Source organism: Emys orbicularis, chromosome 12 (genome assembly GCF_028017835.1).
Source record: "Emys orbicularis isolate rEmyOrb1 chromosome 12, rEmyOrb1.hap1, whole genome shotgun sequence".
NCBI classification, from domain to species: Eukaryota; Metazoa; Chordata; order Testudines; family Emydidae; genus Emys; species Emys orbicularis.
Genome location: NC_088694.1, coordinates 5634412 through 5658715, shown reverse-complemented (window position 1 = coordinate 5658715; position 24304 = coordinate 5634412). Strand labels below are relative to the sequence as shown.

At 45.6% G+C, this 24304-nt stretch overlaps 1 protein-coding gene across 1 annotated transcript in view; it reads right to left on the bottom strand.

Annotated features, from left to right (window-relative positions):
• Positions 1 to 24304, bottom strand: part of LOC135886751 (peroxidasin homolog) — a 62815-nt gene that overhangs the window by 16432 nt on the left and 22079 nt on the right. The window contains exons 3-12 of the mRNA XM_065414533.1: positions 17814 to 17885; positions 17504 to 17575; positions 14084 to 14155; positions 11457 to 11528; positions 8439 to 8608; positions 6743 to 6860; positions 4306 to 4475; positions 2935 to 3207; positions 2662 to 2778; positions 125 to 283 (exon numbers count right to left, since the gene is read on the bottom strand). Coding sequence (XP_065270605.1) covers positions 125 to 283; positions 2662 to 2778; positions 2935 to 3207; positions 4306 to 4475; positions 6743 to 6860; positions 8439 to 8608; positions 11457 to 11528; positions 14084 to 14155; positions 17504 to 17575; positions 17814 to 17885 — 1295 coding nt within the window. The remainder of the gene's footprint in view (positions 1 to 124; positions 284 to 2661; positions 2779 to 2934; positions 3208 to 4305; positions 4476 to 6742; positions 6861 to 8438; positions 8609 to 11456; positions 11529 to 14083; positions 14156 to 17503; positions 17576 to 17813; positions 17886 to 24304) is intronic.

The following is a 24304-nucleotide window of genomic DNA, read 5'->3' as shown; positions in this document are numbered from 1 at the left end:
ATCCCCCAGGAATTCAGGCAATTGCCTTCCTCACCCGATAGCGTCAAACTCAACACACTGTAAAGTGAATGCAATCCATTTGCCAGCTAGTATTTCCCACACACGCTGGCCTGCATTGGTGTACCTCGAGGCGTCACCCAAAGCTGCACCGGGAGGCTCTTGACTCCGATGGCACTGATGGCATGGCATTCATACTGGCCTTGGTCATGCAGGGCAACCCTCATGACGCGCAGGGTGCCGGTGGAGAGGATACTGTGCCTCCGGTCATTTGTCAATGGCCCACCTGATTGCGACAGCAGAATGATGTGTTAGTGAAGCTGTGTGTTACTATTCCATTCATTGAGGGTGGTTGAGAGAGTGTCTGGAATCGGCCCATTCGCACTCTACAATCCCCGACCCCCTGCTATTGATGCCCTGAAGCACAATCATCACCTTTCCAGCCAAGGACAAGAAGAGCTGCTGCTCCTACCTCGGTGTCATCCCTAATTTGCTTTATGGCTGATTATGAACTCAGTCTGCATGTGAACTCTTTCTGTGTGGTCAGGTGTCATTTAGGGCACGAACAAGACTCCACTAGACCTCTTTATCCTGGGCTGCAATTTGCATGTCCTCTATTAACCACGGGAACAACTTACCCAGATATGTGGTGGACTCCCCACAATCAAGATGGGATGTTTTTGAAAGGGGTCGGCAGTAGTTCAAACAGGAGTTAATTTGGGGAAGTCCTGTGGCCTGTGTTATGCAGGAGGTCAGACACTAAAGTGGTATTTATTTAACCTTTTCATTGCTGGACAGCCTACCAAGTCCATTCATGCAACAGCCTTGCTAACTCCACAGCCTGTCATGGCACCCCATTCAATGTCCATCCTACAGGAAAGCTGCTCCTGGAACACGGGCAGCAACAGGGAAAGAGTTAAAGGAAATGGAGAACATGCTGGTTAAGGAGATCTCAGCTGGCCCTTCTGAGCTTGATGGCTGGTCTGCTGCTGTGGAAGCCACAGTGCCGGCAGGGAATTCTTCCCAGCTCGAAACAATTAATTACTGCTTGTGGAGCATCAGGAAAGCTGGAGGGCCCCTGGGCCAGGGATAACTGGCTCCTGGCCCAGAGACTGTTACATGGGGTCAGCGCCGAGGAGCCATGCTGAGAACCATCACAGAACTTCAAAGTTCACCCAAGGTCAGTTTTCAAAAGCAAAAAAAGAAACCCCAGGGAGGCATCAGTGGCAAGTTCTCTCCTCTAGCACCCTCTCCCATTAGAAAGAACCCGGTGATGACCGAAAGCCGTAGTGCAGTGACACCAATCAGCCACGGCTGTCCAGCCCCCCGCTCTCTCAAACCAGATGAGTGACTGGAACAGACTACGGTTCAGCGTTGCCAAGGACTTCATGATGAAAAGGGAGTGAAGGAAATGCAGTCTCCAAATCCCTCCTTCCTTCTGACAGTCCTACTTAGGAACGTGTACGGGCTTAAGAGTCTCTGTTCTTTTCCTGATTCTTAATGTTACCCTGGATGATGTAGTGTAATCAGGGCCAGCCTTAGGGGCGGGCAATGAGGGCAACTGCTGTGGGGTCGTGGTCAAGAGGGTGCTGGCGCCTGGGCAGGGTAAGAGGCATGCGCCTGCCAGGCGGGCTCTGCTCCTTGCTTGTGGCTTTGTTGGCCGGCGCAGTGTCCCGGCTTGGTGGAGGGGACGGGTGGGTCAGGCCAGCTCCCAGTCAGGGGAGGGGCTGAAGCTGTGGGGGTAACTTGCGACTGGGGAGGGTCTGCCCCAAGGGTGAGCTGCGGGAGCCCTGGCGGGCCCAGGGGAGCACCCTGCAGGGTGGGCTGGGGCCAGGGCTGGCCTTGCCCCTGGGGTTGTGCCATGCGCTGATCCATACTGGGCTGGATGAGGAGACTGCCGGGGGAGAGCCGCTTCTGACCAGTGTCTCCTGCACTCACCCCCGGCTGCCTGGCACAGCCCACCCGCCACGGTAGCCACTCACCCACCCCCAAATGCCCGCTAGCTACCGGCCCTGTAGGCTCAGCCCAGCACAATCGCTCTTTAGAGAGTGGAGTCAAGGCTACAGCCCTGAGGCCAGCAGTTAATCCATCAAAGGTAAAGGAAATTCAATCCAAGTGAAGCGACTGACCTCACTAGTACTTACAGGCTACAGAAGCCAAATTGCCTCTTTAGACCCCGAAGGAAGAGTTTCAGTGACTGCCTTAGGCTCCCTGTACTCTCACAGCAGCCTCCCCCCTTTCCCACCAGAATCCTCCACATCCCTGCCAGAGACGATAGGACAGTCATGGCCTCTTGGCACCACCTTCCAATTGCTGGAGGATGAAGGGGGACCACGTTAATGCCACTCCTGAAGCAGCTGGGAGGGTGACTCAGAACCTGGGTATTTCATGTAGTATAATGAACATTTTTTAGAGTTGCACTGAGTAAGGATGGGAACAGAGTAAGTGCTGGGAACAGCCACGCATTATACATCCACCTCAATCTCAGGCCAACCACCAGCCCAAAGGATGTCGTGAGATCAGACATCTCACCGGGGTGATAAACCTTCAGCTCAGCTGGGTGATAACTCACTATCGGCTGCAGAATGCCCCACAGGAGTAGCCTAGCCATCATCGTCCAGGCCTGGTGGGTATTTACAGGAGAAGGTAACACGGGGGGAGTACCTGCCCTTGTCCAGGTGATAACAGGTGGAGGATGGCCTTCAGCAGTGCAGGAGAAATCCACGCTTTGCCCCTCGGTCACAGTCTGATCAATGGGAATGACCAGGAACCTGGGAGTATCTGAGGGGAGAAGACAATGGCAGAGCAATAGGAAAAAACCAAACCCAGCCACGCAGGAATAGCCACTGAGAGCGGAACAGGGCCCAGTACTCTGGGTTTAGCGGCCTGACCAGCAGTTGAGTGCTTAACACCAGCCAATGTCATCGAGTCCCTCACCTTGCACTATAATGTTTGCCGTAGCCTGGATGGAGCCTTCTGAGTTGCTGGCATTGCAATTGTACTGGCCCTGGTCCAAGAAGGTGACGTTTTGGATGTATAGCCCTCCTGAGCCGGTGATGGCGAAGCGGGCATCGCTCGGGAGTGGCGAGCCCGTGCCCAGAGTCCAGATGACGTGAGGGGGTGGGTGCCCAGAGACCCCACACTCCAAGGTGACGCTTTGCCCAACCAGCACTTCTGTGTTCTGGGGTTGGATCACAAAGCTGGGCTTGGCTGAAAGCAAGGGACACATTTCAGACACAAGCAGCCTTGCTGCCCTCTCCTGCGCAGGCCCCTCCAGAACGGGGCAAATCAAGCTTCACTGGTAAATTAGAACAAATCTTCCACAGAAAAGTGGGGCTTGACCCAGAATGCATTTCAAATGTGTTCAGAGTCTGCTTGGTCTCATCATGCCTGGCAAGACGAATGACTCCTCTACCACTCTGCATCTCCACTGACTCGGCTGCGATATCGCTCTACTCCGCTCTCCCTTTCCCCTTTGCTCTCGTCAAACACGGCCAAAAGGGTTGCCCCACAAACCTCCCCACCCTGGCTTACCCTGAACCCACAATTCTTCTGCTCCCATGCTCTGCCCGTCCCTGGAGAAAGCCTCAGGGCTGTGCAGATCCTCTTTACTGGGATGTTTGTCCTCTCCTTCTGTTCTGTTATATTCATAGGCCTGCAATCCCCAACACCTATTTACACCCTTTGCTTCCCTCCCCTCAAACCTCCCCTCCTCCAGTCCCATTCTCTCTCTGGACTCAGGACCCTGCCTCCAGAAGACAAACTTCAGCCCTGACTCCTGTCTCGAAGTGCCTAGCACACCACGGGGGCTACTAGAAATAAACATCAGCAGATAATGAATGTAACACCACAATTCCAGGGACTTTTACTCAATGAATCACAGGGGCCTCCTGACCCTCTCTGCTACACAAGCTGAGTCCTTAGGGAAAATCCTCATTCCTGCACAGCCTGAGGAAACAATCCAAGCTCCAGGGTGCTGTATTAGAGTTACAGAGAGGAGGCCCTTCTTTCTGAAGTTTCTGGAGTAGGAGCAGAACTTGTCCCTACCTGCTCAGAGCAGCAGTAGCCTTCATGTGTGCTATGTTAATTTTCTGAGGGGTTGGAATGGCTGGTGGAGTCATATAATAATGGCTTCACTGGTACCATCCCTCCCTTTGCTCCATAACACCCCTCCAACCAGGTAGGAGCTTTCAAAGCACCACGCGTGTGAAGACACTTGCCAAAGTGTACATAAATAAAGGAAGGGCTTAATCTGACTGACTCCCTTCCATAATCCGGACCGTCAAGAAGTGTTTAAGGCTCAATTACATGGAGTGCCAAAGTAGCGCAGAACTACTTCCTGTGTCTTGACCTCTCCGGCTATGTTCTTGGCCATGCACTGGTAGACGCCTTTGTCAGATTCTTTGGTGTTTTGGATCATCAGGGTTCCATCCTGCAGCAAGTTACGGCGCCCATCGTCTTTCATGTCAATTTCATTGCTGAAAAGCAGAGCCAGGCACAAAGAGGCTGAGTTTGCGGGGACAGAGGAAAAACACGACCATTTCCCCCCATTCATCATTGTCAAACTATTTACTTATTTATTGCATGCATAATATTAGGTTTGTCATTCTTCAAATTATTTTTTAGCTCCCCATAATTGACAGCAAATATTTTTTCCACCAATTGTCATATTATATGGAATCACAGCTAGTATTCCTTTTATACAGAAAACAACTACAGGCAGAAACATTCACGTTTTCTCTCAGCTTGAGTTCCAGCTTTCTCTCCCTTGTTCACTAAGGATCACACCCTATCTGGAACTCAAAACATAGATATATTCAGCAGGTGAATAATATACTGCAAGTAAATATATCATTATACCAATGGATCCAATAAAACAATTTTTAGCACTGCTTCTCCACCCCGATATACACAGATACTTTCAGTCACAGGAACCTTTATTGCAGGCAAAGAGAACTATAAAGGAAGAAAGAACAAAAGTAAAGTCTCCCCTGACAGTCTGCCCTAAAATGACTACTAAATGGTTGCCTGTTTCTGTAGACAGGAATGTCCTTGAAAATGTAAACATGCAGCATAGCAGTTAGGCAGCTAGAATAACATTTAACTTGCTAACTCTTAGTAGTAATCCCATCAGAAACCCTGCTTGCTTCGGGAGAAGTGACAGGTTTTATGGTATTCAATATATTAGACTGAGCTGCTCAAAAAAAAAAATGGAAAACACGTGAAACTTCTTTTTCAAAATGTAAAATTAAAAAGAAATGTTCATTGAAATTTCAAAATTTGGGAAAAAATGTTTATCGGCGCTATAAGCTGTTGAGAAATAGGGAAAAATGTGAAAATGATTATGAAAAAGTATTTTTTCCACCAGGTTCAAAGTTTTGAAAAATATATATTAAAAATAGCACTTTAGTAAACTTCCCCCAGCTGTAGTATTAACTTTGTTTTTTAAGATGTTTAGTGTAAGAGTAGGAATCTTTTTATAGCTAAGAGATTTAAAAAAAAAAAATCGGTGAAAGCACATATAAAATAGCATCAAGTAATGCAAGCAGTAGCCCTGACGAAATCATCCCTGAAGCTTTATGAGAAGCCAACTTTATTTCAGCAGGGCTGGAGGTTCTTCGTTAGGAGAAGAGCTAGGTGTAAATTCACTGTGGAGTCCTAATAAATATGAGAATTCCATTCCAGGCCCTGAGAGCTGTGAAGTATTTTTTTCTCTCCCCACATTCAGCTGCAACTCCTGGAGCCCAGCCAGTGTTAGAAGGTTGCCCTGTTGGATATCATTTGTCCTAGCATGATGGAACATTGGAGGGCTGCAGAAGACTAAAGAAGGAGAGGAAATTTCTCTCCCCAGAATATAGAGGGATCCACCAGGCAGAACAACATGCCTGATGAGCATTTATTAATTCCCCTTCCTGCCCGGTTATAGTGGTTTCCAGTGTGGTGAACATATATTAGTGTGATCCCATTTGCACTGCTCTGAGTGGGAGCTTGCCAGCATTTCCATCACAAAACCCTCTTTCGAGAGCAATAACAACACCCAGCCACAAAAATTTGCACTGGAGTGAAACTCTGCCTGCAGGGTGTCAGCAGGGATGCTAACATTCATCCTTTTGGTTTTATTTTTAAAATCCTCCTATTCACCCGCCCACATTCCCATGACACAGAAGCAAGGGAAACCAAGGAATACTTTAACATGCAGAATGGATGACTGCTCAAGCCCAAAACATTTTGTTGTCAGGCATTTCCCTGTGACTTTTCAGCACCTAGTGTCATTGTGCAGCAGCGGTGTCTGCACTGGCAGGAGAGCATATTAACCCCTTCCCTGCCACATTCCATTGCAGCCTACGCACCACAATGGAATACAACAATTTCCTTTTGAAGTGCTGACATTTCCATGGGCAAACCAAGTACAGGAGACACCATTTTAGTGGTTAATATATCACAAACATGGTGGCTCCAAGCACGCCAAAAGGCTAATAAAATGTTTTCAGCAACAACTTCTTTCAGCCTGCAGAGTACATTTATGGGCAAGTATAAATCCTGGGAAAACATTTCAAATAGACATGAAGACAGCACTTTATTGACAGGATCATTGGAGAGTGCTACTAAAATAAAGGTAAATACAATTAATGAAACATGCATTCCTGATTTGTGTGAAATGACTCCTGTAATCACAGGCAGTAACTGAGGACTTTGCCGCTCGATGGAAGCGGCCACCCCCACAGGGCCTATGTGCACAACTCACTTGTTGTGTAGCCAGATGATCTCTGGCTTTGGGTTTCCTTCTGCCCTGCAGGTGAAATAAACAGTGTTTCCCAACTTGACATCAGCATCATGGGGCTCGGTGGTGATGCGAGGCCTCTCTGAAAAACACCATTTAACAAAACCCACTCTAGTGTTGATAACTTGTATAGTCAATTGCTTGACCACACATTGGCTCACTATGAAATCTCATAACCAGTATCAGTTAGGTTTATTGCTAAAAGCCAGTAAGAACATAGTACAGGAAAAAGATTCTATATGATGCCAGTCTCCAGGAAGCGGTCTCATGCAGCGTGGTTACATTCACCTTATACAGAAGGTGTAGTCCCACAGTTACACATTTCAGCTAGGAGTATTTATAGGATGATTTAACAAAGTTACAAAACTCTTTACAGGTCACTAAAATCCAACCCCTCAGTTTGTCTCAGTTCCTTAACTTGTTGCTCTGCCTCTTCTTTATTTTTGTTTTGGATGCTAGCATTCCAGGTATCGGTGCGTGAAGGTACCTTCCCAGCTTTACTAAGTCATAGAACAAACTTGACTTTGACAAGTTTCCTATCTGCTTATGCCAAATGCTGGGTGGTACTATGGGAGGGTATTGTGAGATGTAGCCTAGGATGAGTGAACAGAACTCTGGGAAAACCATAGGCCAATTCAGCTCTTATAACTGCCAGGCATTTGTATAAGGTGGTGTATACTAACCTAACATACATGTGTTGGGGAACTCCAGGGTAGGATGAAGTTAAAGCCTAATTAGACCAAGCCTAGAGATGAATAAGTCACCCCCCACCCCAAGCAATCCCAGGCCAATTCTGACCCAATGGCTTAAAATATGGGTCCAATATTCTAAGCCTTACCATTTACATTACAAAATGGGCTTACACACTGCGACCCCAATGCAGCAGTCCATCCCTACTCAGCAAAACACACGCTTACGTCTTGTGGACTTCAATGGGAGTTAAACATGCTTCAGTGCTTGTTTTGCTGAATAGGGATGAATTTAAGCACACGCTCTGGAGCCTTTGACCCTGATTCAGCAAGGTACATAAGCTTGTGTCCAACTTTAAGCCCAGGAGGAGTCCCACTGAAACAAATGGGGCTGCTCATGTGCTTAAGTACCTTGCTGAATTGGGGCCTATCACTATTACAGTGAGAGAGACATGCACTGATGGGGCACTCATGTCATAGCTTATTGCTCAGTCGGTACGGTACCTATGACCGAGTATTTAACTAAGGTTATGGACACCTCTACTGATGCTCATATGCAAAGAAAAAATGACTGCGGCTGAAGTGCTCTTTTAGCTTAAGTGTATGGTCTATTCACCTGGGAAGCTGACAGCACCAGTCTCCATCTTCCTACTTGTAGCACTGGTGCTGAAAAGTAACGGAAACAGGCAGTGCTGTCTAGTGGCTAGAGAAAAGGAGTAATAGCCAGAAGGGTCCGGGGCATAAATTCTAGGGGTGCTGTCGACTCCCAGTATGTTACTTTGATCAAGTCACTTGACCTTATTAATCATCTCTCATTTCAGCAGTGGAAGTGAATGCAAAGCAGGACCATCATGGGAAAAAACCCACAGATGCTGAGCCAACCCCTTTTCTTGTTTACACCGGTGCAATCCCACTGACTTTAGAACTGAGCACCACTGGGTGAATAGATTTAATAATAAAAGCAGGCTCACCACAGTTAAATTCTTGGGTTGTCAAGGTGGTGATGGACCGGCCCTGCAATTCCCTTGGATTCTCACAGGTGGCAGCTGTCTGAATATTGCCCTGTTCAGAATATTTCTTCAGCAGTTTGGCCAGCCACATCAAGTCACAGTCACAGAGCAAGGCATTGGAGTCCAGCCGTCTATGAGACGTAGATCAAAGAAAAGTTATTTAATCCGCCAGCCCCTTCCCAATCGCCCTCCCCAAACATACACAATGGTTTGGGCTACACTACGAAATAGACTCAGGGCCAGATTCTGAACAGAGCTCATAGCTACCACTCAGGGACCTAACTGAAGTGGGCAGATTTTCAGACGTTATCGGCATCCAACAGCTCCTATTGTAGAGGTGCCTAAAATGGCAGCTGTTGGGGGCTGAGCTCTTTTGGAAATCTGGCTCTCAATTTATCCGTGCTTCAGCCTCCCTTCCTCAGAAATACATCTCGGTTCAATGACACCATGAATTAGAGCTGGTTCGATCCAAATCAAAATGTTTCGGTTTGTTGTACTGCCCTAAAACGTTTCATTTCAAGTCAATTGAACACTAAACTGGATTCTTATTGTGGCACATTGCCTCATGGGAGTTGTAGTTCAGATCCTCATTCTGTCCTATGGGCTGGACTCCCTGACCAGATTCCATCTCCCATGATGCAATCCAGGGTCCCCTCTAACCAAAAGCTTGGTGCATCATGGCAGATGTAGTCCAGCCAGGGTGCTTGACCCATAGGGGAGAATGGACCATCAAGCAAATTCAACTACAACCCTTATGAAGCAATGCACAGCCATAGGGAAATACAGTTTAATGTTCAGTTCAACAAACCAAAATGAAAGTTGAAGTGTCAAACTGTTTCATTTTGATTAGAAATGCCAAAATATTTCTTTTTGGCATTTTCAAATCTAAATATTTCAGAACTTTTCATTCCATGAAAAAGTTTGAGATTTCACCTAGAGCTATGCAGACAATGGACATTTTGTTTCATTCAGGATTTTGTGATTTCAAAATTTGTTTTCATTCCAATTCAGCCAAAAATCTAGAAATTCTCTGCAAAAGAAAACTCTTAAAAATGTTTTAGATAGATCTAAGTAATTAGTTAAGATTTCGACTTTATTTTGTTATCATGTATAATATAATATAAAATAAACAAAATTCAAAATCAAAAGTGGATTCAAAACTTCATTCAAATGTATCTTTATATTCAAAATAAAAAATTAAAACGGTTCATTCCAAAATGTCAAAATGGGACATTTCGACATTTTAAGACTTTCCCTCCTGTTTTCTTCCCTGAAGTGAAACATTAGGAAAATTGACACGATTTCTTGAAGCATTTTGATTTTGACTGAACTGCATTTTCCAACCAGATCTAATTTTAACTTTGTGTCTTGATTTGGGATAAAAACAAATGTTGAAATATCAAAATTTCCTGCCGGATGGAAAGTCCAGTTTTTGTTCAGCTCGACTATTAACTGCTGAAGGTAGAAATCCTTGTTTAGCTCCCCATGCTTGTTCGTTCCAAATTATACCTGGATAGTTAGAATACGCACCACTGCCCATTACACAGATATTTCATCTGGTCTGAAACTAGAAAGTCAGTTCACTAACTGTCCAGCTACCAATATTGGTGTCCACAATTCATTTGTGGGACCACAAATACAAGCACAAATGTTATGGACACATTTTTACATCTAAACAGTTTGTGGGTTTGTATATAAGGAATAACGCCACCAATCTAACGTTCCAATTCTTTGGTCTAATCCAATGCCCACTGAAGCCAGTGGAAAGATTCCCATTCATTTTAATGTGCTTTGGATCAGTTGCTTGGTACGCCCAGTGCTAGATGCTGTATAGCATATGCTGCCATGACTGGAGAGGAGTTTTCATCTCTGTAACCCATTCCCCACCCTTGGGAGATGGGAGTAATGGTATCTCAGTTCATTCTGTCCTTTCTTCCCTGAAGATCTCATTCCTAGGGTTATCTCTAGGTGCAGGGCTAAAGGAGACCGAAGAAAACTTTAGACTATACCACATTCCCTTTTGGAAGTTCAGCTGTGGAAGGTTCTTGGGTTTCACTTTGTGAAAATTGCATAAGAAAAATGAAAAAGGGTACAATGCTTCATTAAACAAATATTTGGTAGTACAAAAATTCATACCATGTAACCATATTTTGCAAACATCTCACTCATCCTTGACACTGGGGCAAAATTTTACAACTTCTTATAAATTATTATTATTATTATTATTATTATGCAACACGAGAAGGAGTTTTTTCTGTGGGCAGCAAATGTAGAGAAGGCTGGAGCGGAATGGGGAAACATGATCCTACCACAGATTTTTCAATTATGGCAGAACCCCATGATTTGTGCACAAAACTTTTCACCCTGTTCATTTCCTAAGATCATAACAACAAATAACTCTAAGGTCTGAGGGATTTTTAAGTGAAAGAAAGAGAAAACCAGGAGAAAGCCAGGTTAAGTGAAGAACACCACATGATAAGCTTTGTGTTTGTTGCAAGATAACCATGCTCCTTGGCTGTGTAGTGAAGCACAAGGTTATATCCAAAGTCCCTATAAAAAATACTAAAAGACTTCTCTTACTGCTATATTTCTCCTTTCACTGAGTGTATCGATCTAAGGAACCCAGGATGGCTAACAAGCAGAGTCATTTCATTGACTTCAATGAGCTTTGGATGAGCTCAACCTTGCTATGGGAGTGGAGGGTACTGAGCACTTTGTAGGACTGAGCCCTAAGAGCGACCCTCAGCTGCAGCATTGTGCAGACGGCACTACAGCAATTTGAGTCACCAAAGTGAAGAACCCACTAACTGGTTACGTCTTCTCTTGTGCGTGGCTACCACAACAGTGTACTAGACATAACAGTTGTCCCAGAACTACATTAACTGGAACCTTTGTCAGCCTGTCAAATTGGTCTCTAGGTCCTGGCCACGTGATAAAAGACAAAACAATTGTTCTTTGCAGGCAATGTTGTCCACTTACAGCCGTTTGAGGGATTCCAGTTGAGAGAAGGTTCCTGGCTGAATTCTGGAAATCTTGTTGTTGTGCAAGAATCTGCAATGGGGATATCAAGAGTGCCAAAGTGTTATACAGAATTCTAGACCAGGGGTAGGCAACCTATGGCACGTGTGCCGAAGGCGGCACGCAAGCTGATTTTCAGTGGCACTCCCACTGCCTGGGTCCTGGCCACCGGCCCGGGGGGCTCTGCATTTTAATTTAATTTTAAATGAAGCTTCTTAAACATTTTGAAAACCTTATTTACTTTACATACAACAATAGTTTAGTTATATATTATAGACTTATAGAAAGGGACCTTCTAAAAACGTTAAAATGTATTCCTGGCACGCGAAACCTTAAATTAGAGTGAATAAATGAAGACTCGGCACACCACTTCTGAAAGGTTGCCGACCCCCGTTCTATACTATACAGATAACGTCCCAGGTCAAGGCTCAGTTTAAATGTTAAGATTGGTCACCAGAACCTTGCTGATGTGCAGAATTTTATATGTGTGTGTGTGTGTGTGTGTGTGTGTGTGTGTGTGTGTGTGTGTGTGTGTGTGTGTGTGTGTGTGTGTGAGAGAGAGAGAGAGAGAGAGAGAGAGAGAGAGAGATTCTTTGATACTCTTTAGGAGCTATAGGGATACTGTTAATTTGCTTGTGAACACAATGCAATATGCAACATCAAATGCTGAATGTGTACTGGAAACAGTGACTCAGGATTTGAAATAAAAAAGTCCCCAAACCAGATTCTTAAATCAAAACCACTTCAAATTCTGCAAGGGGCAGGGAGGAAGAGGTTGAATCTCTAGGATTGGACCCATCCCAAGCATTTTGTTTCTAGCTTAAATCCAAAACCAGAAGGGACCTATGGATGGATGGATTCAGATACTGCTGAAATTTTGCGAGAGCAGCCATTACTATAAGATTTCAACGCAAGGAGGCAGGCATCTCATTTTAGCCCAGTGCCCTTAAAAATCTAAACCCAAACCTGATCCTAGAATCAACGGGACCTTGAACCCGAACCCAAACCCTATCCTAAATCTAGTACAGATCCAACACCAGTCCCTTGACCTATTTCTAGGTAAAACCAAAGTTCAGCTCCAGGTTCTGAGACATATGGTTCAAGACTCCTGGTTCTTAGAAGAACAGGAAGTTAGTTACACCAGTATGCATAGGTGGGGAGCAAGATGGAATAATTAGTCTATGATTACTGGGAGGAGGTCTGCAGCCATATCTACAATTCAGAACAAAGGAAAATTGGCAGATGCTAGTGAGTAACTCACCGTATTAAACAATGGACCAGGAAAGGAATATACAGGCAGCCTAGTGTGTGAAATGCGTGCATGGGTGCCCTAGAGTTCAGCCATGCCTCACAATTTCGATTTGAGGTTTAAATGCAGAGTTTTAACTTCCCTGAAATTTAGATCCAGGGTTTTAGTTTGTTAAGTTACAAAGATCAGCTAGAACCTCTTGATCCAGGTCCCGATTATCCTAAAGTTCAGGGATGTTTGAATCCTGGCTTTTTCTTGGGGCCTCTTTCTAGTGTTTGTGGATGTAAAGCACATTTGTTTGCCAATGTAGAGAGGGCTTGCTGAACTGAAGGTGGAAAGTGAACCTCCACTTGACTTGTTCTGGCTGCGATGTTGTTCCTTTAAGTAGTACTGGGGAGTAGGAAAGGAAAGCTTTAGTTCTCTAGCCATTCTAGGGCATTCCACACATTTTTCTTGTTATCTTTTTCTGACTGCATTTCCCTCTCATTTTCTCATGCAGACTGCCCAAGAGTCAAGGACGCCAGAATCTTTGTAGAAGTGGGGGGGCCAAGGCGGAATTCTGCGCCCCTTCCCCATCTCTCTCCTGAGCCCCCTTTTCTCCTAACCTGCACTCCCTCATGGACCTAGCCCCCTGCGCCCCCCTCTCCCCAGCACTTGGTACAGCCGGTCTCCTACCTCCAGCAGCTGCACGTAGCTCACTGGGAACCAGCCATGCAGCCTGTCCTCCTCCTGCCCTTCCCACCAGCCGCTGTCTGGCACCTGCAGCACTGTGATCAGCTCCCCCATTGGGATGCGCAGCCCCTGCCTGCACTGCTTCGAGCCTGCCCAAGTTTGGGCAGTTTGGGGGGCAAAGCCCCCCTGCCCCTCCAAACTATGCCCATGTTAAAAAGGGGGGGGGGGCATGGCCCCTTGCCCTCCCCCACCCCGTTCCGGCATTGGTGCCAAGAGTTGACTAATGTTGACCTGAAAAGAAGTGTAAAATCATAGCATTCTAATATGGCTTGACCAGTTACAGGGCTAGCAGTGGATTCACCCTGTTGTGTGTGTGTCAGAATGCACAGAATACATCCTGGGAAGAGCCCCTAATATTCTCACCCACCTTTCTGTTTTGCAAGGACCTAAAGTCTTCTGATTTGAGGAAACTCATTTCCAGGTCTCCCTTAATTTTAGAGGCCCGGCTTTGCTCCATGGAAATGAAGCAGAAGAAATCAGATCCTGAAATTAAAGCTTCAGAAACTTTCCTGCCCATCACCCAAGATAGAAACTCTTCCAATGGGCCACATGATGAGAAGTCAAGAGAGTGTTGTGAGCAAGGGAGTCCCCCTTGCTCTTCACTTACAGTCTTTCCAGTTTGGGCAGGTCGCTAAAGGTTTCTGGCTCCAAGGTTTCCAGGTTGTTGAAATGAAGGTAACTGGCACAAAAAGAAAAGCACAAGGGATGGTGTTATAAAAACGGACTTACGAGGCTGGACAATAGCTCACCGCAGGAGAGTGGTTCAGACAAACATCCACCAGTCAATCAGTCAAGGGCAGATTTTCAGAAGACGGTCTTCACATTTGTATCTGCAATTTGCATGTGCAAAACCAGCCCGGGTTGGGAAATCATGCCCTATCTATCCGTTCCAAGAAACTTCTGTCAGCTGTCAACAATTCTACCCTACCGAACCATAAAAAACCCCATAGGCCAGACTTTCAAAGCTCTCCCCTTAGCCCTAGAAACACCACCACCAACAACTTACTGTACTATAGCTTCAGAGAGAGACCCTGTTAACCTGGGCTGAGCTTTATGTGGTTCTTCTGAAGCTGCTGTCATTGGAGCTAGTGGCTGCAACAGTACAGGGCTTTCCCCTCCTCCCTCCTGCTACCTAAAGCATTCCCTAGCATCCGTATAGGGTGGTCCTTTGCAAGACTGGGGGAAGGGGAGACGTAGCCTTACATAGGGCCCCCCCCAACACCCGGAAGACACAAGGTCAGTGTCAAGGATCTGTCCTCATCAGAGCACCCCGTTTGGATGTTACTTGGAAACTGCACTGGTGTAAGTCCAGCCTGCCTAGGGGAAGGGTTCCGTGATGGTTTTGTGGCAGTGGGCTCTCAGCTCTCCAGCTGAGACTTTCTGGCTATTTCTCCCCTTTGTGGGGTCTCAAGTGAAATGAACAAAACCCAAAGTCAGCAAAAGAAGTTAAACAAAGGGGCAAAGAAAAAACAAAATCCGGGGGCAGTGCTAGCCAGGTTATAGGCCGCTTTCCTCAAAGGGGCCCTGGATGGGCCACAGTCCACGCCAGAGTCCACTGGGTCTCCAGCGCAAGTCACAGGATACAATCTCTTCATCCTTTTAGCTCAGGGGATCTGTGCTCCCCATTTGTGAGGGCAGAGGTTCCACTCGCTCTCAGACATCTTCTGGAGAGCTGGGAAACTTAACAGCCTGCTCCCCTCCTGGGCTGCCTCTTATTGAGCGGAGCTTCTGCCTTTTAAACTCCTTCTGCATTCCTGGCATGACTTAGCTACTCCAGCCCAAACAGCCCCTTAACCCTTTCCCTGCTGGTGCGGGTTTATACACCCCACCATAGTCAGGATAGCCGTCTCATAGACTTAAGGGCCAGAAGGGATCATTGTGATCCTCTAGTCTGCCCTCCTGCATATCACAGGCCACAGAACCTCACCCACCCAACTCCTGTAATAGACTCATGACCTCTGGCTGATTTGTTACCTTCAGTAACTCAAAGTTTAAAGACTTCAAGTTACAGAGAATCTACCACTGATTCTAGTTTAAACCTGTCAAACAAGGACAGTAGAAGTGGCACTGAGGAAGGGATTCCCTAGAGGGGAATGGTCCAATGGAGTGGCAAAAGTTTGACCTGTGCTTAACATGAGCAACCCAGCTCTGCCAAAATGTATTAATTCCGGGCTGATGTTCTCGGCTCCACTAACATTCCAAGCCACGTCTGCCATCCAACGGTACAGGGTTCTAGTGGAACCTTTTGCATGGATGGGATGAAGGAGCGCATAACAACAAACATACAGAGACAGGGATAATCAAGGTTCCACTCCCTCCCCCCCACCAACTAGCTGTTACATCAACCCACAACATTAGCACTGCTCTGAAATGATTAGGAAAAATACCTAAATATCAAAGTGGCGGGAGTAGCCTCCTCCCCTTATGTCACCCAAGTATAGCTCCAGTGGTGATCCCTGATAACTCTACAAGTCTATGTTCTACCAGTTGCATCCAACTGGTTCGAGAAACGATTGCAAAAGCCAGCGTGCAGCTGTTCCGTTCATAATGGAATGAATCTTGATAGAAGATTGGCTATCAGAATAAAGACCAAACCACTGTGACTCAGTTCTATAGCCTGGAGTTTGTTTTAATAAGTCTCAGTTGCGTGCTTTCATTCCTCTGAAGGAAAGCAGCGGATACTGTCCATCAAACAGGTTTTAGTTTTACTTGAAAAGTTGGCTTGTGGGATGGATTTGAGCAAGGCCAATTTGCTTGGAGAAAAGCCTGTTTCAAGGATTGGAAACAGATGGGGGATTTTATCCCTCTGACACCAAATCTGGTTTGTTCATTGTTAAAATGTGGTTGTGGCTAGAAGTGTATCTCTAAAAAGAGCCCCTACGCTACAGCACGTACAGTATCTGCTCCCCAGGAGTCTTCTCAACCTTTCTGCTGAGCTTATTGAGGAGGAAAAGGTATTAGATACATTTAGTACGGTCAGCACTGCAGAGAGCAAGTTGAATCCTATTGTTCCTCATACAGCAAAGTAGCCAGTTATGTTCCATCTCCAGAACCTTGGTTGTTGGTGATGATGCACAAGGCAGAAAGGACTCACCGTTGGCTGCATCCACCAGCATGTTCAAGTAGTTTTTGTCCTCCTGCCTGCTATGCTCACAATCCCTCACTGTGCATGGGCACATGCACACCTGCACCAGGGATTTCTCATGAACCACCCCACCCCCGTGCATGCACAAAGCCATCCCAACTTGTGAGGATGCTTTGGAAGATTTACCCCTTGATTTTCTTGTACCACTTTGGCCATGAAGTGCTGACAGTTGGAAAGAAAAATGGCTCTAACTGACAAAGAGAGCAATTAGCTATGGCCAGAGAGGGCACCATTACAGAATACTGAAACATCATTACAGGATCCAGTGGCTAGACAGAGTGTAGGCTCCCATCATCCCGGGGCATCCCAGGAGGCATGGTCTGAAAGTTTTTCTATTGTTTGGTACCTCAAAGTTGGACTTCAGCAGCCATTTTAATGCATTCAAACACCACAATATCGACAGTTGCTATAAATACTCAACAATACTGCCTGTTCGCTTCGCCCATTTGCTTCCAGTATCTGGATTGGATAAAAGAAAAACTGAGCCTATCCCCAAAATTCAAACAAAGGGCCAGATACTGGGCCCTGCTCTGTAAAGATCTGCCCCACTTAGGATAAAGATCTTCTAGTGGCTCCCACACTTCCCCATCACCTCCCAGCACAAGGAAACTGTCGAGGGAAAAGGAGGGAAAGGGAGGCATGGCCAGAGCATTCCTACACTACAGGGATCTCCAGCTGCTGGAATATCCCTTGGGGCCATGGGCAACTGAATGAAAGTAAGAACAGTCTTCAGCATTGACCAGTCAGTGTGGAAGGACCAACCCTTCTTGAAGTCCTGTCATCAGTCTTAAGTGCCATGCGTAGCAGTTCAGAGGTGTCTGAGTGAGGGTTTCCAAAGTGAATCATATCCCCAAGCAGCAAACAGAGCTCTTTTGTACTTACAGCTGTTCCAGAGAATGGAGCCCCTTGAAGGCATGTTGCTGGATACTCTGAATTTCATTTTTGTACAGGTAGCTTTGGGGAGAGAGGAGGACAGAGAAATGTGAAGCATTAGGATCATTGGACATGGCTGTAGTCAAGATACACAGAAAAGAGCTATAAAGCTGGACCCAGCTGGTGTGTTCTCACTGGATAGGAGCTGGGATATACTTATGTCAATGCCATCTAGAAGATCTGGCAAACAAAGTATGCACTTGACTGGCAGAGTTATAGAAGCTATTGGATTTTATAGGATTTAGAGGTGCCAACTCACAGATATTTCAAGTTCTGCAGAGCTTCAAAGGACCTTCTTGCAACTTGTTTGATCAAATTATTGTTCAGCAGCCTGTTCAAAACCAGAAGGAAAAAACAAACACGTGAATGCAATATGCCCGAGACTTGTAACGTTCCTGACAGCAGCACAGATACCTGTTGAGAAGTCTTAGGTGGAAAGTGTAGTAACTGAGGCCTTGTCTATACTATAAAGTAGTTATGGCTGTATAATTAGACCAGTACTTCCCCTCTAGATGCAATTATATTGGTATAAAGGTGCTGTATACTACTCTAGCGATTCCCATACAGGAAAGGGAATCGCCATACCAGTGTAAGTATACCTTTATACCGTATAATTGCATCCACGCTTGTACTGGCCTAGCTGTATTGGTGAAAACAAAACCAAAACCCACTCCCCTAACGGACACAGTTACACCGATTTAACTTCTGAATGGAGATGAGGCCCAAAGCTTGTGCAATTGCAGTAGCTGCCCCACTACAGATTACAGCCAGTCCCCAAGTGCCTCCTAAGGCCTGGTTTACACTTAAAAATTGGATTGACCTAGTCACATGGCTCTGAAAAAGGTCATGCCTTGTGTGACTTTGTTAGCTCCACTAACCCACTGTGTAGCTGTGGCTAGAATTCCTCCATCAACCTAGCGATAACGTCTTGGGCAGGTGGGTGGATTAACTACATCAATGGAAAAATCCCAGCGTAGGAAGCGTCTACGCTACAGTGCTACAGCAACACAGCTGCAGTGCCGTAGCTGCGCCGTGGTAGCAGCTGTAGTGTAGAGATACGTTAAGAACTCTCAATGCCAGGCCATAGGTAAACTGAACCCCCAGTGGCATCTCTTTACCTCCACTTAGACTCATCGACTTTAAGGTCAGAAGGGACCATTATCATCATCTAGTCTGACCTCCTGCACATCACAGGCCACAGAACCTCACCCACCCACTCCTATCACAGACTCCTGAGCTCTGGCTGAGTTACTGAAGTCCTCAAATCATGGTTTAAAGACTTCAAGTGACAGAGAATTCACCATTTACACTAGTTTAAACCTGCAACTGACCCAGGCCCCATGCTGCAGGGGACAGCAAACCCCCACCCCACGAGGGTCTCTGCCAATCTGACCTGGGGGAAAATACTTTCCTGACCCCAAATATGGTGACCATTTAGACCCTGAGCATATAGGCAAGACGTTGCCAGGTAGACACCTGGGAAAGAATTGTCTGTAGTAACTCAGGGCACGTCTTCACTACCCGCCGGATCGGCGGGTAGCAATCGGTCTATCGGGGATCGACTTATCGCGTCTAGTGAAGACGCGATAAAATCGATCCCTGATGGCTCTGCCGTCGACTCCGGAAATCCACCGCGGCAAGAGGCGGTAGCGGAGTCGACGGCGGCGCGGCAGCGGTCGACTTGCTGCCGTCCTCACAGCCAGGTAAGTCGACCTAAAATATGCCACTTCAGCTACGCTATTCACGTAGCTGAAGTTGCATATCTTAGGTCGACCCCCCGCTGTAGTGTAGACCTAGCCTCAGAGCCCTCCCCATCTAGTGCCCCTTACAGTTATTTTCATTCATGCATCAAGTTGTTCTAATTTTTAAAAATGAATTGCAGTGTTGTGGTTTTTATGTGACACTCTCCCAACCCTTGGTGTTAATAAATACTAGAGGGCGAGTCTTCCAGTGGGACAAGCTTTGATAGGGCGTAAGAGCACAAATGACAGAGCAAAATAAAACCCCATTTCATAGGTTAAAAATAATTATAAAATGGCAACAAATTATTCTGTGATCTAAACAATTTAGGGGCAAACATGTAAAAATGAAAAGTAAAGAACACTGTCCAGACGTATGAGGCTATTCATAAAATTCTCATATTTTCTTTCTGGTGAGTGTGGAAGTCAGATTTTAATATAAAAACTACAGAGGTCATTGCCCAGCAAATACACATCTGATTTGCACATGCAATTTCTATGATTATCCAGGCAAATGAATGATTGCATGTGCCAGCAACCAAAAAGGTATATTTGTTTGTACAATTAACCAATTTGTGTGTGCTGTCACAGCAGGTGCACATCTAATTGGTATGCAAATCTGATCTGCAATCAGTCAAAACAAAAGCAACCTCAGTTAAACTAAATAGTTTATAAGTAGTTTTGGTAGAATTCAATTTTTATTATGTTGGTTTTTAAGGATTTTTTCCAATTTTCATCCATTTAAATTTTCACAGTTGAAAGAAATTGGGGGGCGGACATCAGAAAACAGGGTGGCACACAATAATTATTTAATGACAGATGATGAGGTTCAAAAAGTTAAAACTTTATAACCATCAATACACAAATTCTCAACATCACAGGTCAAAACATATGAAGTAAATATCCTTAAAACAAACCCTAAGAAGTTCTCAGGCAGCATTTTTCTTACTTTGCCTATTTGTAAATTTAGAGCATCAGCCAAGGAAACATTTTTTCATCTGTTTGTGTGTGTGCGCGGTGAAATAGACATTTACCAACACAAATCTAATCCGTCCAGGCCTATTTATAAGTAACTCTTGAACACAAGATGGGAAACCACTCATCTTGGCTGCTGAACTGCACTGCTCCTTCTGATGCATTCTGTTGATGTTCAGGACCCGGCACATTTCACAGCAGCCACAGGCTACGTGAAGGTTACAGCACAACGGCTTGGACTGCAAATTTCACAGGCTGAGAAGTTTATTTTTGAAAGTGCTGCCCTGCATAGTGTGGATAGAAATGGAGAAGAGGGTGGGCAGTGGAACTACCTGCTGGGAGCTCCTTCATTGCAGAGAGCTGCTTTTCTGATGGTGTAGAAGAGAATGCTGCTTTTTTCCCCACAGTTTTGGCTCGCCATAGATTATACTGGGTTCTATTCAAAGTCTTGGTCCTAATTTTCCAGGATCTGCATGGAACTGACCCTGAGTAAGTTACAGAACCTCTCTCTCTAAGATGATGACACCACCTTCCAGGGTCTAGCTTACCAGAGTGGGACTTAGAGCTTTCTCTGCAACAGGAGCAAGGTCTGGCACCATTGCTGGGGAAGGCTAGAATGACCGCAAATCTCACAGCCTTCCCAAGGAAGTATAAAACTCACTTCTCTGACAGAGACAGGAAAAGAGGTGAAGGCGAAAGAGAGAGGGGAAGGAATAGCAGGAGCGGAAAGAGCAGAACAAGAGTTTAGAAATGCATTGGGAAAATAAAACCATGGCTCCAACTGCCAAAGGGGATGCAGGGAAAAAAATCAGACTGCTGGTCTATTGGGAATTCAAGCTCTCAAGGCGGGTTCTTAATAGCACCTATGACTTCGGAGCACAAATATCATTGACAGTCAGTGGACTTGCACCCCTACGTTACATGGGTGCTTTTGGAAATCCGGCCTGTCGTCTCTTGGGAGCTGCCCAGATATTACATTATAAAAACATCAATAGATAAATCGGCAGGTAGCTAGGGGGACGGACAGACAGATAGAAAAGACTAATACAGACAAATACTGCAAGAGAGATCTCCACAGCTGGAAGCAATGGTTCCATAGACGTGGCCTAGCCTGCTTTCCCCATGAGGACGAAGGGCGATGGCAAAGCCTTGGACCAGCCTACTCCGCTCCAACAGCCAGCCAAGCTGAAAGAGGAAGCAGCTCCTAAATACAGAGCAATTAGCTTCTCTGCTGATTGAACACTTGAGTGCCAGCACGAGGTGTCCAAGTAGCCCAGGAGAATAATGTTGTCTATTTACCCACAGAATAAGTACAGCACAAGACAGCAGCAGTGCATCTTCGCAATCTTTCCCTGCACGTGGGCTTAATCCTGAGCAGGAGGGATCAGCTCCGACGGGAAGAAGGCAGGTCGGTTCCCATGGCTATGATGTCATTGCTAGGGAGGTGGACACCTGTCCACTACAACGGACATTAACAAGTCATTTCATGCAGGCTGCCAGGTAACCACCAGGTAGCAGGGGCAGAGCCTGTCTCGTGCGGTGTTTTGTACAGCCCCTAGCACCATGGGACCCTGATCTTGGCTGGGGTCTCTAGACACAAATGTAATAACCATGTGTTTGGAACTGGTATGACTTCAGCAGGTGATTTCAGAGTGAAACCCTCTGTATTTCCAAACTCTGCTGCTGTTTAAAACCTCAGCCCACCCCATTTCAGCCTGACAGCTATTTGGCTGACTGTACTGATCCAGTCCTTTGCCTCGATCAAAGCAAAATAACCCCCTCTGTAAATGCAAACTGTACACACAGCACCAATGTATTTGTGTTTCTGTTACCCCATTGTTTAATGCACAAAAATCTGTGGAGAGTTTAAAAAGCAATTAGAAGCAGAACTATCTGATTCCTGCCACAGGCCCCCCTAATGCATGGAGGGGCCTGACCCCAACTCTCACACTTCCAATGCGCCCTGGAATGTACTCAAAAGTGAGGTTTTTTGCAGACAATTTATAAAGTACAACGTAATCTGCTGAGCAGCCAATGCTGATCCAAGCACATTAGAGACAGGGAATAAAAATAACGACAGTTCTATTGGTCCTTAGTTGGTTACACATTGCAATATCCCCTGAAAATACAAACTGGATGGAGAAAGGCCAGGATTTTTGGTTTTGTTTTGTTAATTTCAGATCCAAAAGATACAGCCGTTTCTAAGCAGGGCAGCGCGCTGCAAGGCAGTGGACCTCCTAACCAAGAAAGCTGCTCTCACAGAGATCAGTAGATAAGACAGCGATTCAGTGTCCTGACAAGAGTTTAGGTCCTGATCCCACAAGCTGTTCCCTATGAACAGACCCCTGTGGAAGTCCATCCATGTAGAACAGCTTGCAAGATCCCGGCCATTCATGGTTTCCCAAGATGGGACCTAAAGGCTCGATCCTGGTTCCCCACTGAAGTCAATGACAAAACTCCCAAACTCCCACCAATTTCCATGGGGGCAGGAATCTCGTACGAACAAGCTGAAACTAAAGTTTGCAGACAAGCATATGTAAGTAAATGTTCTAGAGGAGATAGGATTGGATCAAAGGAAAATAGTTAACTGTGTGTGCCTCAGTGACCCCCTGTGAGAAAGGAAAGGAAATAAAAAGTATCAGAAAGTTTATTTGTTTGATACCTTATTGAGAAAGCATCATTGAGGATCTGGCCCTATGCCAGTTTGCACCAGCTGAGGATCTGGACCAAAATATCTAAACTGGATCCTCAGTGACACAGGTCGTATTCCTGCAAAATTGGTTTGGGGTGCACAAGGAACAACCAATCAGGCCCATAACTGTTAACAAGAATATTAAAAATCAAATTTCTTTTATGCTTTGCATCTGAAATTTTGTTCTCATTTGCTGAGCACAGCTGAAAAGTTACTTTAAATGATTCTTTTCTTTTTTTGTAGAATTTACAATATTATCGCTATTTGATGATGGGAAAATAGTGAATGTGGATTTAACATGTGTACTTCTCTCTTTCCATTTGGCAAGCCATGGGCTACAATCAATATTACTTGCCTTTTTTATACTCCTCCCCCCCTTTATAGTAAATAAGCTGTGGGCATATTGGAGGGGGGAAATCAATTTAAAATAATAATATAAAAAGCATCACCCCAGAACAGCCTCAATTGTTGTACGTACTTGTGAGAAAGTTGGAGAAGTTACAACTGCATTTAAAAGTTATTTCAATGTGCGGCCAGAAATTCCTTCTTGCTGATAAAATGATTTGGAATTGAGAGTTTCCAAACAAGAAAGAAACAAACAAACATTCTGGGGATTGAGTTAATCAGCTCTCAGTAGACCAACATTCTTTGGTACAGGATTAGCACTATGTAGTACCTCAAATGGCTAGATAATTCAAGACAGAACCCTCTGGGTTCCTCTAACCCATCCCCCAAACACCTTTTATTCTGAAATCCAAAGGAAGGCCACAGAGGTCCCCATAATAGTATTTTGCTTTTATCTAGTGCATTGTATCCAAAAATTTCAAAGCACCTCACAAGGAAAGACAAGTAGCATCACCCCCATTTTTCAGACAGGGAAACTAAGGTACAAAGAGGTGCAATGCCCAAGGTCAAACACCATGCCAGTGGCCGAGCCAGGAATAGAATCCGTAATGCCAGATTCCTAGCCTACCTCTGGACCATACCACCTTCCTGTGAAGCTTGCTGGAATTTTATTTCTCAGGCAAAGGCCTATTTTAAAGCAGTGGAGTCTATGCCCTTCACAAATGCCAGCTACTGTACAATAATGCTGTCACATGGTCCCCAAAGCGTTAGACTATAATACAGAGTGCCCACGGTGTGGACTCTGGGGAGAGCACACAAACTGGGTGGGCGGCTTGGAACGTTCAGCACTGGTCTGCGGCCAGAAGGCATTTGGACTGAGGACATCCCAAGGAGGAGAGCCAGACAGGAAGTTTACACCCCAGGAATGTGCCAATTGTCTTGACAACACAGGGATCTAAAGGTTGAGCCCAATACAACCGGCTGGTGACCATCCTTAGC